Consider the following 19,970-nt stretch of genomic DNA (forward strand, 5'->3'; position numbering starts at 1 on the left):
ACGAATGCCTCGGTATCATATAAGCTCCCCTGAACGGCGAGCTAAAGAGAGGTACATGAATTTCACAATATGTGATCCGTCACAGCAAAACCAGGCGCATGTCGCTCTGAGCTTGGCAGGTTGAGACGGACTGTTTGTTCATTTCTCTATTGTCTGCCTTTTGTGAAATATGAGCACATCAATTTCTCCCATTATCTTCTGGTGTCATTTAGGTTCATCTTCTGTCCGACATGCGTCTGGTGTTGGTGTGACGAGTCACATATGCACTTACCTGAATGGCCTTTTAATGTTGTGATGATTTCAAAGTTTGTGTCACTGATTTTGATGACTGAAATCTGGCCAGAATAGTCACCTACAAAAGCGTAACGTGACTGAATGTCAAATCTGATTAATGGTTAAGAAAAATGCTAAAAAAACCCTGAAAATGTTTCCCTCGGCTAAAAACTGCCCCAACCTTAATCACGATGGGATCGCAAAAATTCCCACTGACGTAAATCAACTTGTGATATCATTCCCAGTCAAGGTCACTACTAGAGAAGCTCCAAAAGAGAATTCTTCTTCATCTATTCAGCCTTTTTCTCTGCACTTGGAGGATTTATTCTCCAGGGCTATTTGTCCACCAAGGCAGGATAAAAGTTGTTTTGCCCCACTACACTTAAGCGCAAATTGAGGTTATTGGTCAATTGAGTTAATACTGCTGGAAGTTCCGTTAGTGTTAAAAGGATACTGGCAACATGTACACCAAGCTGATGTCTGGTAGCCACCAAGACGCCGCCCTGTCTCAGAACAATGCCACTGGAAATATTTATCTCTTGAGGTACTCATCATCCATTCACAATGTAGAGCGAAAAAGATACTGGTAACTCGGCTTTGGTGGGCTGAATTAAATAGAACATAAATGATTAAATAGATCATGATGGTTTTACATAAAAGGCTATATGGGAAGATCGTGTATCATTCACATAGAACAATAAACTTACAATTTCTACAACTTGGCAATCGACCATGATTAACCACTGCCTTAACTACGGGACACTTCACTGTATTCCACGGTTCATAGTGGCTTTTGATAGCATTGTTTGCGGCAATGACGTAATATTATGTATTGTCATGAAATGTACATGTAGTGCATTGCATCATGATTTCAACAGACTGCATGCATTCGCTCTGGAGTGAAATACTGGTCCATTGTAGCTAAATAGTTTTAAGCAAGTTCGCTGAAGGAGGGAAATAAGAGGTACTTCAGATGTGCAGGACTTGATGGACGTCAAGGTAGAGTCCATATCATCGTGGTTTCTATTACCAAGAGTACCATACTGCTATGCGAGTCAACCTTCATTTCAATGCCATCAATTAAAGACAGGGAATTACTGCCCAAGGGAAGCGCTAATATGACTCATTCTGGTAGCTTTACAAAGCTTCCAGGATATGCAATCAATTAATTCAGAGATTTCTTTACCTAGGTATGTTCTGGTGTGTGAAATTTTGTTGAAGTCCTCACTTAAAGTGAATTCCTGCAAATGTAAGAAAGAAGAATGTTTGTGTTCAGTAATCAAGTTAATGTAAAAATAACATGTCAAAGGGTTAATGGTCAGAAATTTCTCCAATTTCAGCATGTGAGAAATAGGCATAGCATTTCCATAATATATAGCGGAGTGTAAGAGAGTCAGCCTCATGATCAGGAGGTCCTGGGCTCGACTCCCAGCCGAGTCACTGCTTAGTTCCCCAACTGGTCGAGTTCTAGTGAGCACCTTCTGGTTGTACCTTGAACCCCTCCGATTGATTTCTGTGGAGACCGGGGTAATGATATGATATCCCATAAGCGCTTTGATCAGGCTAACATGGAAAATAAGGTAAAATGGGGTATTTGTAGCCCCAGTCTAATTGTAGCCCTTGGCAATGTTTTTGATTCATATTCCGGTAACCATGTAATTATTCAGCCAACCCAAGCATAGATATGAAAGAGGGTGTCTCTTGAGTATCAGAACATCAATAGTTTTGGATTATGCAAGAGCTTTGGCTATAAGAGGTAAACAAATCAGACACATGCACATAATAAGTTGGGATTCAACTTTTTACAGGTCTGAATTTTCCTCACTTTCAGAGCACTGATATATTTGAAACTTGGTTCAGGTGATCAGTATTGAGTGTAGAGAATGTTGTATGTGGCATTTGATGTCATTATCAAAAGTAAATTTTTCAGAGGCACTTTTCTGAGCAAGGTGCCCTTGAGGTATTAGTAGACCGTTGGTTCGAGGTATATGTAGCCCCTATAAGTAGCTCAATTTATCCTGTCACAAATCATGAAAATGCTAGTTTCTAAAATTCTTATACCTGAATTATATTATTTGATCATAAATCTATCCGATTGAGATACAATGTTAACCCTTTATGTACCAACAATGATACATTTGTGGTTTCATACTAGTTTCTCTAAAATTATGTCGAAATAATGTTGATATTTTCAAATTTACTGCTGTCTCTAAGGAAAGCCACACCATTGACTAAATAGCAGGATTTCTCATGGTACATTGCATTACCAATAAGTGGTGCCAGCAATTGTTGGGGGTTGATACATGACCCATAACTGAAACTACAGTTTTTAATGGCGTACGACAAGACCGTCAGTCAATTCAGGATATCACAATCAATTCTCTGACACAAGGTGTAAAGTACAACAGAGGTGATAGATAGAACTTTGTGTTTTTACACCAGTTTAAAATCAGCCTGATTTGCGACGATATTGTTTAGATTGTTGGTAAGTGATTGCATCGAACATCACTTAATGTGGTCAATAAATATAATTTAATACCGGCAAAATCTTGTCGTCAATCTAGATTGGAATAATATTGAACGCTTTTACCAATAAAAACCATAAACCTGTGAAAAAAGTGTTCTCATACATAAATGAAACGGCCAGGGGCCATTGTGCTCACCGTATACATCTTTTAGTAGGCAGGATCATGCTTAATTTAGAGGTGAATATGGTGAACACAATCAGGCATGAAGACTTTTTTAGATGTGTATTGATGTCAAGTAATAAGACAGGGCAGTATATATAAGTTTATGATCCAACCAATAATTGTCTATGACATCAACAAGATCAATATCGTGTGATTGCTATGAGTCCCTGCAATAAAAAATTCATCGAAAAAAAGTCATTAATAAGCGAGATATTGCACGTCCTACTTTTTCAGTTTTGACCCCCTGGTGGCCAAATCAAGAATCAGATCAGGCCAAAATTCGGTGTCAGAGATTATCTGATGTAGGGGGTTACATGTACCAACTTTCAAGTTCATAGCTTCAGCAGTTAAGTGTCATTGCATGAGTGGACCATGCAAAAACCAAAAGGAGGTGATAACCCACTGGATCACGGATCTGGCTTATATTTGCCCCAAAGTTTTGTCTTAGGGTAGGGTGTGGGCAGGTAAAGCCTTTCGGCAAAAAAACACACTGGTCCGGTTTTAGGGGTCAAATTCTGTTTTGTTCATTTCCCCTTTAAAAAAGTGAGTTTTATTAACCAAAAATCTACCACATTTCTCAATTTTTTGCACCTGCCCCAGCTAATTTACAACATATTTTTTTCAGGGGTTTTGAAGTATAGGTCATTTGCCTGATTCTGAAAAAAAATGGGCTTTATATCATTTTGGGATTAAGGGTTTCATGGCCCTTAAAGTTGCCCTGTCCCTTAGGGCCCAAAAAATTAGTTGAACATATTTTGGGTTTTCTCATCTGCCACAGGGTTTGGGAAAATAATCTTTTATCATAAGTGACATGAAGTGTTAATCTTTCAATTAGAACAATCAAAACTTTGTGCGGTACTTTCCTTTCTTTTACTGAGGGTCATGAACACCCCTGGTTTTTAGTGGTTTTTCAGTTACACAGGAAATGGGCATAAACCCCTGTGATACGAGCAAGTGCCGTCATTCCCTCAGTTAAAGTCATCAAAAGACATATGTTTGCCCCCAGATACCCCCTACCCACCCTCAACAACCCTTCTACTTAGGGTAGGCCCTATACTCGTTTTTTATAGTTCAACCAGACCTGTACGGCAGCTCCGGAACTGGTCTTTACAAGTTTACTTGTAAATGCAAAAGAAAGAAAAAAAGTGCATGCATGAATGAAGAGTTTTGACAGTTCTGTTAGAAATGACTGAAAAACAGGGCCCAAAGCCCATTAACTGCGGGTTTTCAGGCATCTTCCCTGCATTGAGATGTGGCTTGATACGGAAGTATCCAGGCGAGGCTAGTTGTGTTGTTCTGAAGAAGTGTAAGAAGGATATACACAGACATCTTCTCGGACTGAAAGTTGGTCCCCTTCTCAGACATGTGCAAGGTCCAAAGGCCGAATGGGAGCTGATCGCCCTGCGTGCAGGTTTGTTTGGTGATGTCCTACCCACAATCTGCCCTCCCACTGATATAAACTGGGCCTTGACTGGAAGCCATCCCGTAAATGCCAGCACCCCCTCCATTCGGTATCTTCGAAACGCGTGCCATGTAAAGACCGTGCCATTCCAGCGCTAGTCTCGAAGGAGATAAACCAGATTTGGAATGTTTTGCTGCCAATTGGATCAGGTAGGTTGGCTCCGATCTCTGATTGTTTCATTTCAACAATCAAACTTAGCGTGACTGATACTACATTCATGTAGGCCTAGGTCTCGGAGGCCTTTCCAGTTCTATGTATCGCATCAGTCTAGCCTAGGGTAGTTCTTGACATCTTGATCTTTTACATTGCAGCAATATGTAAAGACTGCGATTCAGGCCACAAGGAGGCGGTGGAGGCGGAAAAAGTGTGGCATCAACAACAGCAGGTAGGCCTACCGTAAGGCTACTCCTAGTCCTAGCCTACCCAGTCATTGTTTTTCATAAGACGACATTATAGCATACCAGTGTATGATATTCTCTCTGCTGTTTACTTTCAGCCAAGAAGATAAAGGGCCGCTTTCCACAAGATGAGTGGTTAACAACACAGCAGGTCTCAAGCTATTTCTCCCGGATTGCTTGCCAACAGAAATGTGGTCATTTGAGCAGAGATAGAGTTGACAGCCATTCCGATGCCCAGCATCAACTTGCTGACAGCATGATGACAAGATCAAGACTGCGAGCTCAAGTGATTGAACAGGTTGATTTGTAATGTAATTTTATTTATTTATTTATTTATTTCGTACGACGTACAATAGACAGTGAGTTAATAGGGTGCATGTACATGTATATTTGTGCAATTACAGGCGTTATGATAAGAACATAGTTATTACATACAGTTTAATCAAGTCTCATCTGTACACACTACATTTAGCATCTGCTCCATCTCTGTTTTACTTAGAATAGAATAATCCCAGCGGTCGCGCATTCTCAATAGTTCCCTAATTACTGGTCCGTTAGGCTCCGTTTCCTCAAATGTCTCCTTCTTTACTGGTAGGTTGTCTATAGTACACTGGAACAAGTCGCGTATTTTCAGCAGATTTCGTGATGCACTCGTTCCGCCCAGAAGAGTCAATTCGACACTTATTGAAACTCTCTTGCTTTCACTGTTCATACAGCTTTTAAAGAATCTCGCAAATCTCTTAAAAACCTGGATATCGGACTGTTCATCTCTACAAATAGACGGCAGCAGTATACAATGGGTTCTGCAGGGTAACCTGAATAACTTTCGAATGCAATTTCTCCAAGCAGTGTTGAATCTGCTGAAGGATCGGTGAGAATAGTCCCATAGAGCGCTACCGTACAATGTCATAACATATGATTTAAACAGCCTGTACTTTACTTCGAAATCACAGAAACCGAATAATGATAACAGACAGTTTGTTCGTTTGTACATTTCTGCGATGACATCGTTAATGACGTTATCCTTAACGTCAACGCCAACCATGTGTCCTAGGTGTTTTGTGTGGTCTTGGGCAATAATTCTGCCGTTCCAAATAATGAATATCTCCTCGTTTGGCTTCTTTATACCGTAGAAAAGCAAAATGCTCTTTGTGGGATTAAACGTGACATGATACTCCACTGAGAAAGTATCGCATATCTTCAACATTTCCATCAACCCGCTTTTCATTGGAGATAGAATGACAATGTCATCGGCGTAGCCAAAGGCCCCCATAAACACGTGACCAACATGACATCCCAGTTTGGAACATTCCAATCGTTGAAGGAGTACATCCATATATATACAAAAAAGAATTGGGGATAAAACTCCCCCCTGTTTAATCCCGTTTTTAACACTAATTGGCCTGCTCAGTGCGGTTTTCCACTTTACCCGACACTGTTGAGTCGCGTAAAGTCTAGCAAGAAATCTGGCTATAAGTGGACAACACCCTTTCTTTTTGAGTAGATTAAAAAGTTTGATATATTGGACTCTATCGAACGCTTTACTAGCGTCTAGGAACATAGCGTACACATTGGACCCATTCTTTCTGAAATAGTCGATAGTTTGTTGCATGGTAAAGGTGCATTGCGTGGTAGAACCTTTGCTTTTAAAACCGAACTGTAAATCTGATGACTTAAACGTGCCGGGGCACTTCTTAATCACAATGTGGTCGAAAACTTTCCCAAGAATGTTACTCAACGTTATACCCCTATAGTTTTCTGAGTCGCTCAAAGACTTTCTAGTGTTTTTAGGAATAGGAATGATAACTGAGTTTTTGAAAGCTTCAGGGACATATGAGTGCGTTAGCATACCCGTGAGTAATGCAGCCAGAAGTTCATCTAAGTCTGTAGTGCCATGTATTAAATGATCCGAGAAGAGAATTTTATGCCCTTCATGCTTTCCTTTGTTTAAAAGTTTAACCGCACTGCGGACTTCTGCCGGTGTGATCACGTGACATTTGCAAGCACACTTATTCTGCATACAGCCATTGCCGATGTCTCTGTCCAGTGAATTAATCAACTCATTCATTTCTGCCTGGTCGTACCCCACAGACGAATAAAGTTGTTCATATTTGTCAGCGAAACTCTCAGCTATTGAATGTTCATCATTGGCATCGTCTACTTTGTTTGGAGTTGGTTTCTTGCCTCCCTTTACTTTGTTTACCATTTTCCAGAAATCTTTATCATCGTGTTGTAAATGGGCCTCGGCAATATGCATTTGTCTCTGTGCGACGTTCTGTTGTTTTAGTGCTTTTATAGCTAAGTGATATCTAGCTCGGGTTGTTCTCCTAATATCAGCAACCACTCCGTTTCGCGGACTCCCGGCATCCTTCCACATGGAGTGCCAGAATATTGCACGTTCGCGCACATCTTTAACGTGATCGTTCCACCCTGGAATGCCTCTGTTTTGGGTGTCCTTAGGTCGACCTTGAATAGGTAAACATTCTAAACCTGCGTTAACGCATGCTTTAACAATAGAGTCGTGAACATAGTCGATTTCGGCTTTGTGGTCATTACACATGAAGTTCCGACAACCTGACATCCCGATAGGGAGGTCTATTTCGCCCAACTTATTATCTAGACATGTCTTATACGCTTGAATATCGGTAGCTGAGACCCTATTCCAGTTCACTACCGGTTCATTTCTCACTGCCGCACCATTGTCCTCATAATCAACGCTTAAATCTGTTGTCAGCATAATTGGGGAGTGATCTGACAGGTTGTCAACCTCGTGACGTACCTCGCATGTTAAAACGTTCGGAACCATATCCTCAGACACGAAAAAGTGATCAATTTTGGACCGGGCAAAGTTTGCCTTACTTTCAAACGTGTAATCTATATTTGGCCCGCTACTAGCCGAGCTAAGCGACTCGTTACCTATAAAATATTCCAGTATTTGGGTATTTCTACTGAATATATGAAGTCTGTCCACATTAAAGTCACCACCGAGAATAATGCTGTTAAAGTTTTCGGTAGCGCATAGTGCGCTCACACTTTGTAATGTTTCTAGGAATTCATCAACTTTATCTTCGCCAGGCATGTACACATTGATTATCAGACATCTGTGATTGGCATGTTCAGCGATGACCGCACATATTCGCTTTGAATCCACTTTTACTGGAATTACCTGAGCCTTGATACTATTATTCCACAGTATAGCAGCGCCCCCATACGGTCTCCCAACGAGTAACTCCGTTTCGTTCATACCGGACACCCCATAACAACAGCAGTTATCTAGTTCCCTCTCGAATCTATGAAGCCCGTCGCTGAACTGCCAATGCTCTTGTATCAAAACAAAGTCACACTTGTCTAGTAACTTTTGGATATAGTTCATCCTACCGGCCCCAAGGCCTTGAGAGTTGTAGCTTGTAACTATCAAGTTCATAACAAACGCACAGATCAAAAAGATATTGTTTTTACTGTTATTACTACTTATCATCAACTGGTGGTTGAGTGTTCTTAGGCATCTCTGTTTTTCTGCCCTCCCTTGGAGGTGGAATATACTTCCGGACACCAACACCCCGAGGCCACACGGAGTCAACGAACAACTTTGCAAGTTGGTCTTTCGGGACAGTTACTTTAAACGATTTATGTTTAGCATCCTCATGAGAGAGGCAGTTCACACCAAGCGCATTGAAACCATTTTCCGTTAGAAATGTCTCTAGGTCCGCTTCGCTTGTGGCTCTATCGAGCCTGAAGACGAAGAGATCCCTACCAGGGTCTGGAGCCCCCTTGATTGAACACTTGTCAGATGAGTGTTGGCCGTACACTACACGTCTTCTTTGCTGCTTTTCTTTTTTCTCAGTTTTCTTATTTTTTACAGTAGTAAATCCTTGAGAATCAACGCTAGTGTTCGAATTCAAAGATGCGTTACTACCCCTTAATTTCGTCACCGTCGGGGGAGCTAACATGTTTGACATGCCAGGGCCAGGGCCCCCGCCAGGACGCCTGCCCCTACCATGAGCACCTGATCCCCGTCCTAGGGGTGATGATGGAGGACAATATTTCGACTTATTTTTGAGGACATCCGAAAAAGAGTTAACTGTCTTTTCGACATTTTTTGAATTATCTGGTATTTTCCAATCCTCATCGTTCCACGCGTCAATTTTCACATTATGATATGATACATAATGTACATGTATTACAGGACTTAGTGTGACTAGTATGTCTCCCTGTTTTAAAATAGAGGCCTATGAGGTTTTGTATTACTAAGGACTAGTATGTATGTTTTGTTGTTCAGTATGTGCTTTGAATCAAAACTCAATGGCATATTACAGGACTAAAGTTGAGTGGTCTATTACTAAGTGTGCATTTGCCTTGACCAGGATAACCAATCATCGGGGTTCACTGTGTAATGATCATAATAGTCTGAATATTACTCTTAGTTCTACATATAATAAAAATCTGAGAAACACATGACTGCTTCTCTCTACTATTGACCTTGTTGTTCATTTCTTCCTTAATTCTAGCGGTATCCTCCTGGAGAACATGGCGGCATAATGAGAGGAATATGCGGTTATATTCACATGATGGTTGAGAGTACATGTGCAAAGGCCTGTTGATGGTAGGGGCCTACTGTAACTCATTCTCTAAGCCGTCCCAACAACCCAATAGAAGAGGTTCTCAGATGAACATTGCCTTGCTATTTGTATTTTACTGTCATGAACAGCCTGGAATGGACTTGTGCAAGGAGCCAAGTACAAGCAACTCCCCCTACAACCATGCAAATTGGCCTCTCTGGGATGCATGGCTCAGAAAAGATGTTTCAATAGGTGTTCAGAGCCCTCCTGCTAAGTATTCAACATTATTGAAGACTGCATTCCATGTTTTAGGTGTAACCGGTGTAATAGGGAAAAACAGTCCAGACGTGAAAAATCATGTAAATCATGATGGTTCTCGACGACTGTTATTCAAAGACTACACTAGCGCACAAAGTTTTGATTGCTGATTATGAAAGATGGTGTAAGTGGCCATACATCCACAAAGTTTTATTACCCAAATCCCTGTGGCAGTTGAGATTTTCGCCTTTGAAGTTGCCGACACAAAGGCCCTGTTGAGGGTGGAAGGGCTATACTTTGGCCCCTATCTCCAGAATTTCAGGATATATATTATTGGTTTTCTGGAATTGAGCAGGCCATATGATGGGAAAGCTTGTTACAAAGGGGCAATATTGCAGCATTTGTCGTTTTTTGTTGAGGACCAATTGTAATAACCGATTGAAAATCCTTTGAAGATAACCTCGTCGACCCCGAAATTTACAAATTGTTAGTTTACTCGATAAATAACAAATAGTTTTTTCTCATATCCTACATTTTTTCATAAGTTGGTCAAGTGTACCTGTCACCAAATTTCATTGAAATCGGTGAACCACCAGGTTATCACTTTTTGCATGGTCTATCCATGCAATGACACTTAAGAAACGTGCCATAGTTACACTCTAATGGCCAATTTACGCCATTTGACATCTGTGACCTAGAAAAGGAGGTCAAATCCAAAAATCGTAGGACATGTGGTGTATCCTTGCTAGAAGTCCCTGCCATAAAAATTTTATCGAAAACAATTCACTCAAATGAGCAAGATATTGCACTTCTTCTTTTTTCCATTATGGCCCCCTGGTGGCCGAATAAAGAATCAGATCAGGCCAAAATTCGGCATCAAAGGTTATCTGATGTAGGGGGTTATATGCACCAAGTTTCAAGTTCATAGCTTTACTGGTTAAGAAACGTGCCATAGTTTACACTCTAACGGCCAATTTACGCCATCTGACGTCTGTGACCTTGAAAAGTAGGTCAAATTGAAAACTCGTAAGACATGTGATGTATTCTTCCTAAGAGTACCTACCATAAAAATGTTATCGAAAACAAGTCACTTATAAGCGAGATATCACACTTTTTAGATATCCACTTTTGGCCCCCTGGTGGCAAAGTCGAGAATCAGATCAAACTGAAATTCAGCACCAGAGGCTATGTGATACAGGGGGTTATATGTACTAAGTTTCAAGTTCATAGCTTTAGTGGTTAAGAAACGTGCCATAGTTACACTGAAACAGCCAATTTACGCCATTTGACCTCTGTGACCTTGAAAAGTAGGTCAAATTAAAAACCCGTATGATATATGATGTATCCTTGCTATGAGTACCTACCACAAAAATTTCATTCCAAACAAGTCATTAATAAGCGAGATATCACACTTTTTAGATATCTACATTCGGCCCCCTGGTGGCCAAATTAAGAATCAGATCGACCGAAATTTAGTGTCACTGGTCATCTGACCAAGGGAGTCCTGTGTACAAAGTTACAAGTTCATAGGCTTAGCGGTTAAGAAACGTACCACTGTTTTTGAAACAGGATACGACGACGACGACGGACGACGACGACGGACGACGGACACTGCGGTATTGTATAGACTCCCCTACGGTGAGCCAAAAACATGCAATTTTAAAATTTATTCAGGGGCTACAACTACCCCAAGGACACGGGATATTTGTAGCCCCTGACCACGAGTATGGCATTGTCTCTCAGAGACATTGTTTTAGATTAAGTGCCCTAAATCGCAGGCTGTAAAATTGGAAGAGGTGCCACTACAAGATGCAGGCCGGTTTTAGTGAATCTGCCTGGAAATCTCTTGCGTATCCAACATTATAGGTGAAAAAGTGGCTACAATTACCCCATTTTACCTTACATGTAGACCGCGTTAACTCCACTTCTTTGCACATCATCTTTAAAAGTAATTGCATGACCTTCACATAAAGTTTTAAGCCTTGGGGTCAAACAGCCTTTGTGGTATGCAATTTCAAAGAAAATGGTAAAAATTTCTAATAACAACATAAATCCAAGCACATTCACAAACAAGGTTGCAAATTATACACCCGATTCCTTCATATGACAGTACTGTAGAGCCTCTCCTTCGGGAGACCTCTGTGAGTCGGACATTGAGTTGTTTGTCCCCTTGTGCTCTAATAACAAAGAATAAAGATTGGTGAGTAATAGCACAACCAAATGCTAACTAACTAAGGAAGGGATGTACACTGTCACTGCATCCTCAAACACAACTTTCCATCAATGTTGGCAAATAAAAATTACCTCCACAAAAATACCTTAAAGGAGATTGCTCGTCAATCCACGTGACTATCAGAGACACCTGCAGTGAAAATATTCAACTACTTCGGTTTCCATATAAGGGATAGTCATTAGCATATTTCTACTACAATGTTTACTATGAGTCTAAGCACGTGGGTCACCCAGGTGGCTCCGCAAGCGAGGTAACTTGACGAGGCATGGTGTTATACTATAATAGTACCTTACGAATCCGCATGGAGCGCGTTATCGATAATGGTCGCAAATAATGTCAAAAACATAAAAAGTTATCGTAAATATTGTTATATTTCTGGATATTGGAGTATGTAAATGATAAGGAGACCTAAACCAATGACAGACCAGTATCCTATGAACCTTACTAGTGATTTGGGGTTCTTGAAACTCCTTAGATTTATCAATGAAAGCTTATTCCCGCCTTAGGTTTTTACCGGGCCATTCATAGCACACCAATTTCTTAAGCGTTTTAACGAGAACTGTCCTTTAAGGTATTATAATGAAGTAATCAGTGTTCTCGCCAGGATTTCAATCAGCTCCTATATATGTGCCGCAGGCGCATTTTTGGCGGGGGGGGGGGTCTGGCGGCCCTCCCCCAGAAAAATTTTGTAACCTAGATGCTCTGAGGTGCAATTTCAGGCCTAATTCTAATGATATAAAACGACATTGTAGCGTTAGTATCGTAGGCAAAACATTTTGCTTCACAGCAATTCGCGGCGTCACATCGGTCGGCGGGGGGACGCATGGCAGGGGATCCACGTAAATACTAGTATTCAAACCATACTAGTATTCAAACCATACGCAGGGCTGTTTACTTGTACGTTTCAACCGTATTTTGTAAGTTTTCGGATGTTCGTGCAGCGCTGTACGGTCGGGTACACTACATTATACGGAAAGATAAAAAGTTGTGTTTGTACGGGCACTCAACATAAAATAACCACCTGAAGACAGTTTATACGATAAAAAAGTGAAGTTGTACGAATAAAAAATTCACGGGTTCCAAAACAAGAGGCCCAAGGGCCTGGCGCTCAGCTGGATGACCTAATAACATAGGACTGAGGGTGTAAAGTAGTAAATATCGGCTTTATACTACTGTTTGAAGGTCAAGAGAACATGTTATACCACTAAAATTTCCAATGCAGAGCTGCCAGCTGGATGAAATATGATTGAACTAATCATCCATGGTATGTAAATATTACAGGAGGCAACGGAAGATATCCCTAGTTCAGTATGCTGTATCGGTAGCTTTACAGAAAAGAAGTGTCAGAGAGGATGAGACTTCTCCATGGACAACTGTGGTGTATCCAGGCTGGGTTGTACAGCACAAGGATACAAAATGCTGTCTGTAATTGAGAGGTATCCTGATTTAACAGAGGTCAAAATAAATAGAAATGACCAGTTTGGGACTAATACCACTGTCTTTTTTTTTAATAAGGTAGAGATTACAGGAGTCAACAAAATTAATTTTATTGAGAGAAATTGACCTGTCCTGCAGGTGGTTGGAATTTACAATACAAAGGGTCGTTTTTCATGACATTGTGCTCTACTGCGTATCCCTAGTGAGTTGATCGGGAACCAATCTATCCTTGGCGCAGACAGGTTTAAATTGGCTATATCTTGAATAGATTGAATTGCGATGAAAATCTAATGCAATAAAGGAGCAATATCGAAGAGACAAATTAATCAAACCAATTGTCCACAGACTCGGACCCTGAAATGGCGTGATGTATGCGTGCATATAAAAGTATATCAATTGGTCCGATAGAGATGATGAGGCAATGTCAATATGCCTTGTTCCTTAGTCAGCAATATGCCCCTTTTTATACGGCGAAGAAGGAGAACCCAATAGGCCTTCACATGTCGGCTTCCAAATGGCTCGAACCAACTGTTCTATCACTACTACAAATTTAAAATGCGTGCTCCTCCTACATGTAGCAATGTCTCGGCCAAAAAGGCACTTAGTCGACAGGCAAGCTAGAAGTTCAGCACCGTGAGCAGCTCCTTGGTAAGGCCATGTCAGGTTCCGCGCGCCTCTTAAGATACTTCAAGTATTGAAAGCTGTGGTGAGCACATAAAGATAAAAAGACCATGTCCATGGTCAGCTTAATTTGAAAATCCCTTCATAATCAAGGGCTACCTCTGACTAAAACAGCACCCATAAACAATAGACCACCAATTTGACCCCAGCTCCTAACTGCGGGAAAACCCAAGTCCAGCAACCAAAAGTACCAAAAATACATTTTTGTTTACATTTGAACTGCACACATGCGTTTGTTTACAATTTCATTTCCCGCGAAATCTCGAAAATCAGGTGACCTGCAATCGTGGATTGAAAATAACATTAACCTGGGTTCAGCAGGTCAGCAGGTATACCAGCTGTTCCAATCATCCCCCCACAGCCAGCTATTCAAAAGGTAGTGTTATTCACCCCACAGGGAGTGCAGGTAATTGATTAAGCCCCTGCATAACTTAACAGCAATGGCTTGGCTTCTGTGAGTGTTAAGGAGAATTGACAGTTTTTTTTATGGGAGTAGCATTATTGTGTTGCTTAAAACGTCTACTTTTTACTCATGTAAGAATCATAGTACTAATAATAACTTCAACTTATTTTCTGGTTATGATAACACAACACGCATCTTCATGATCATGATCTTTCTCAAACTAACTGAATGACCTAATCGCCTTGGACGCACAACCACATATCAATCCGCCCCGACGATCGACACATCCATTCGATTCGATAACACTCGATAAAGTTTGATAAATAAACAAAGTTTTTTCGCTTTTAGCTGTCAACATCAATGGCAGAATAGTAGAACTATTAGAACTAATTTCAGAAGTTTCCAATAGTTTGAACACAAATCAGAACATCACCCATTAGCTGGACTCAGATCTGCATAAATTACGATAAATAATGAGGTCGTCGCTTCAATTTCGCAAAGAAAGTTGACTCCATTCGAAGGTTGTTTTGACCAAATTCCGTTGAACTCATCGTTATGAGTGCATTTGAACACATTCTTGTTGATCTTTTCTATAAACGTGTGAAGTTTCGTACCAAAATACATTTATGTAAAGGCTTAAATAAGAAAATTTTTCACTTACAAAATCATCGCTCCGGTAGAAATAAAAATGGCACCGCCATTTTTTTGACGATAGTACTCCAGGTAACCTCGGCGGGAAATTCAAAGCGGAATCATCCGGGGTCAAAAAACAGTTTTGCTCACTACCGCCAACTGGTGATATAAATCGACACTAATCTATTTTATATCAAAACTTCTGTATCATGAAGACCTTTTCAACTTTATTTCAAGCTTTTATCTGCTGGAATAGAGCGTCGTTTGATCCCGTTGTACCCTGTATATCAATTGAAAGAGATTTTACGCCGACAGCTATTATCATCAACCTGCGTCACACCTGCAAGCACACTAGTTTAGTCTACGATCTCTTTTTATCATAATTAAAAACCACCGCCCCGCTCTGCCGCTAGCCGATCGTACAGGTGCGCTTTTGTCCACTCCCTTGACCTCGTTGCCGAGGCTACGGGTGATTGTTATTGGCCGACCGTCATCTGCCGGAACACGTGGATAGTAATGGGAGTACTGCTGTACCGGGTAATTGAGATGGCTGGCAGTCGGGTTGCGGTGGGATAATGATCATTGAGTGACGGCGGAATGTTTATATGCGATATTTACGGCTGTGCTTGTGTAACTATTGGCTTGGATTTAAGCATGGCGGAGGTGAATTTAAAGAGGGCGGCTGCAAATTTAACAGGGCGGGCTAATTTTAGATGGGGCGCATTTTCACTGCTCAAATTTAAACGAGGCGCTAGCGCCCCGTTTATATGGCCTGGCAAGAACACTGGTAATTTCAAATGCACCAACGCCAAGTCCCATGGGTGATGCTTACATGTATGCATAATGTCTGAAAGAAACAACTCCCAATTAATAGAATTATGAAGAGAGTGGCAGCCACAATCAGAGTAAAGCACTGATGTTACTGAGTTGAGCATAAAAATGTGCTTAAAATTCCATTTTGGAAATTCTAATAATTTTCTTTGAAAGAGCATCACAAAAGCTGTTTGAGCCGCAGGCTTGAAACTTTGTGTGTAGATGTACATCCAATAGACATAATATGCACCAAATTTAGACTTGAAACCTCACTAATCATGAAAAATACAAACTTTTATTGGTAGCATTCTTTTGGGTCACCCTGTACTACAATAGAATAGAATGAATAGAATAGAGTAGAATCTTCTTGCTCAAATAGAAACAAAACGTGCCACCTGTCGGTGATTTAATGAACTTTGACCTCTGTGACCTTGAAAAGTACGTCAAATCAAAAACCCGGGTAACATGTGATTTAACCTTATCAGATACACCCACCATAAAAATTTCGTCACGCTACGTACGACCATTAGCTTCAAAAAGGTAAAAAACCAATTTCCAAGATGGCCGCCTGGAGGCCAGAAAGTAGGTCATATCGCGAAAAAAGAACAAGAGGCCCAAGGGCCTGGCGCTCAGCTGAAATGGATAGGTGAAGGCAAGGGTCAAGTGTGTGTCGGTACCGTTATCATGAGGCAACGAAGAAGATAAAGAGTTGGTTAACAAAATGAACTTTATTGGTGCGGCAGATATTTGATGCCTTTCGGCAGATATTGAAGCGCCTTGAGCAGATATTTGTTGCCTTGCGGCAGATATTTGATAACGCTCTCCAGGAATGGAAAGCAGTAAAACGAGTAAGCACACCTTACTCTGAATGTGGGAACAGCAAGTGCTTTCCTGGACTTGAAATGTGCCAACGACTCCTCTTGCAATAACCAACAACAGTTAATCTGTAAAAAAAGAGAAGAGAAATTAACACTGACTGAATAAATGAAATGGCCAGGGCCATTGTGCTCACCTCATGTGGAGGAAAGATGGATAAAGAGCATGGTATTGTGTCATGTAGTGTTAGGTTTGATGTAGGTCCAAGCAATTACAATTTCCCCAAAATGGCCAATTTACAGTACATTCGACCTCTGTGACCTTGAAAAGTTGGTCAAATCAAAGAAGACCCGGGTGATACATTGAATGGTTGTTAGAATTAGATGTACCTATGATATAAAATTGGTGCCAATCGGGTACTAGGAATAATGGCATTTTGATGAATTTAGGATTTGGCCCCTCCCTGGAGGCCAAACGGCAAATCAGATCGCACCAAACTTCGGTACCTGAGATCACCTGACCAAAGGGTACATGTGTACTTAATTTGTGATCAATAGTCATTGCAGTTAAGAAACGTGCCATAGTTACGTCCTGACGGCGAATTTACGTCATTTGACCTCTGTGACCTTGACAAGAAGGTCAAATTAAAAACCTGTGTGACATATACTGTATGGTGGTTAGATGTACCCATGATATCAAATTGGTGGCAATCGGGCAAGAAGTTAAGGAATTATCACATTTTTAAGGTTTTTGGATTTTGCCCCCTGGTGGTCAAGTGGTGAATCATATTGGACCAAACTTCGGTCCCTGAGATCACCTGACAAATGTGTATCAAATTTGGTATCAATAGTCATTGCAGTTTAGAAACGTGCCATCGTTACATCCTAACGGCCAATTTACACCATTTGACCTCTGTGACCTTGAAAAGGAGGTCAAATCAAAAACCCGGAGGGTATATGATGCACCTTTGCTAGAAGTACCTACCATATTTTTTTCAAAATTTCCCGACTACTATTAAGGGAGATATGGCATATTTTCACTTTTAACGTTTGGCCCCCTGGTGGCCAAACCATGAAACGAATCGGACTGAAACTTGGTCTCCAAGGTGTCATTACATAAGGGTACATGTGTACCAAGTTTCAACTCAATAGCTCTAACAGTTACGAAACGTGCCCTGCTAACGGACGACGGACGACGACGACGACGACGACGACGACGACGACGACGACGACGACGACGACGACGACGACGACGGACGACGACGACGACGACGACGACGGACGACGGACGCCACGGTATGGGATAAGCTCACCTCTGCTAAGAGGTGAGCTAAAAAGGGTGACATAGACGGGGAAATGTACACCACCGGATACAGTCTGTGCTTGATCAGGCATCGGTCAGATGATATCCTGAACAAGGCATCTATGGAAGCAAATCCAGAAAGAGACTTAACCTTCGAAGGGCACACTTATCACTCAGTGAAAAGTCAGTCCTGGGGGTTGTTTTCCAATTCAAAATAAAAGTGTAACCTCTTTGAATTAGTCTCACAGACTGAACCATAACACTCAACAGCCAACCGTGCCCACATGATGTGAGCCGTGAGCGAGTGGTGTACTACATTTTGAAAATTGTCTATCATGTAACAGAACAGGATCTAGTGGACTTAATGATGAGGTACTATCAAATAAGGTGTCCATCAAATGAATCATGAGGGCCTGTTGAGTTATACTCTAAGCCTGCACAGCGCAGTGTACAGACAGTACAGGATTGCCAACCAAAAACATGAGCATTGCTGCGTAAGGAAACTGCAGTGGAATTCATACTACGATGTCATAGGCCTAATGTGACTTTCAAAATAATTGTAAACAAACGTAAATGGCGAGATTTGTTGACCGTCCCAAAATGGCCGACGGCGAATTCTCCGGTCGCTAGCGCAGTCCATAAACAAGCATCAATTTTACCAACTTTGGGTGCAAGCTTGGTCATAAAAGTTACAGAACTGTTAGAAATACATCTAAACAACATATATATACAGTTAAAAGTGCATAAAAATCCCGTTTCAACCTCCGGGCGCTACCTTTTCTTCTCCGCCACACGCCGGGCCCTACCGGTCGTTATTTAGTGCGACCGCCACCAGAGTGTTTATCACGATCTTTCGCCGTTTTAATTGCGCGTTTTAGGTAGATTAATCAATTATTACATGCATGCATTATATATCACCGAAATGATAATTGCGTAGGCTATTTGAAACTAAGTTCAGATGTCATTTTCGATCTTTGAATTGAATTTAGGCGAGTGATTTTTGACACCCGGTCGACATATCAGGACTTGCAAAATTCACGCGAGATCGCTTGCATCATCGGCACGTTTGAAAACCGAATTTCACAAATTCCACAAATATTTATCACATACCATATGTATCACCACAAAGGTAACTCTCTAGACTATTTGAAACCAAGTTCAGATACTTATTTTCACAAAAATTCGAAGCTATGCAAGCGATTTTTCAGTGGTAGAGATCGACGGAAACAAATTTTTCGCTCTAAAATGACATGAGACGAGCACCAACTTCCGCTGATTTGTGCACAAAATTTCCGGAATATTATAAAAAACTATTGATAAATCTGAATTATATAGACTCTTTTCAGTACCTAAACAAATTTCAGGTACATGGTCATGTTGATTAAAAGAGTATCAACCGATTGAACATGAGAAAGTTCACTCACCTTCATTGAAGCAGCGACTACCGCCATTTTTAAATGGTGGCATCTCTTCTATCGATCGGCCAATCAGCGGCACTGCTTGCAAAAAAGTTAAGCCACCGCCAAATTTGAAATCGCCAAAATTCAGGCAATGTGCCTGCAGCGCCAACTGGCGGTGAAAACTATATTAATTCCATTAAAAGTAAAAAATGAAAAAATATTTAAAAATATTCAGCCACATTTGAAAACAATATTTGCTCTGTGGACCGAGGTAAAAAGGGAAAGAAATCTAAACGCGAAATGACCTCATTCTCTTAATACAGGTCGGATCGCGCCGATTTTTCGTTTTTTGAGTTTACCTTGGGCAACTCCTAATTTAGCACCGTCAACGAAGTGGCTAGGCCTTCCCGGTCAGAAATGTCCAATTTTGTCCACAGATGGGTCCCTAGATGGATGGATTGCAGGACGGACACCATTTGAACAGCTATACTACTAGCTCCGCTGACTTTGTCAGCTGAGCTAAAAATGAGTATGGGAATATTGCCCAAAGCTACCATCACACCAAGTTTTAGCCATCTAGCTATAGTGGTGACAAAACGTGCTCCGTTAACA

General features: G+C 41.1%; 1 protein-coding gene across 1 annotated transcript in view; it reads right to left on the reverse strand.

The window, feature by feature from the left end:
• LOC135494455 (WD repeat and FYVE domain-containing protein 2-like) overlaps window positions 1-19,970 on the reverse strand; it is a 113,122-nt gene that overhangs the window by 59,448 nt on the left and 33,704 nt on the right. The window contains exons 4-6 of the mRNA XM_064782449.1: window positions 1,460-1,514; window positions 728-878; window positions 272-384 (exon numbers count right to left, since the gene is read on the reverse strand). Coding sequence (XP_064638519.1) covers window positions 272-384; window positions 728-878; window positions 1,460-1,514 — 319 coding nt within the window. The remainder of the gene's footprint in view (window positions 1-271; window positions 385-727; window positions 879-1,459; window positions 1,515-19,970) is intronic.

The sequence above is a fragment of the Lineus longissimus genome, chromosome 10 (assembly GCF_910592395.1).
Source record: "Lineus longissimus chromosome 10, tnLinLong1.2, whole genome shotgun sequence".
Lineage (NCBI taxonomy): Eukaryota > Metazoa > Nemertea > Pilidiophora > Heteronemertea > Lineidae > Lineus > Lineus longissimus.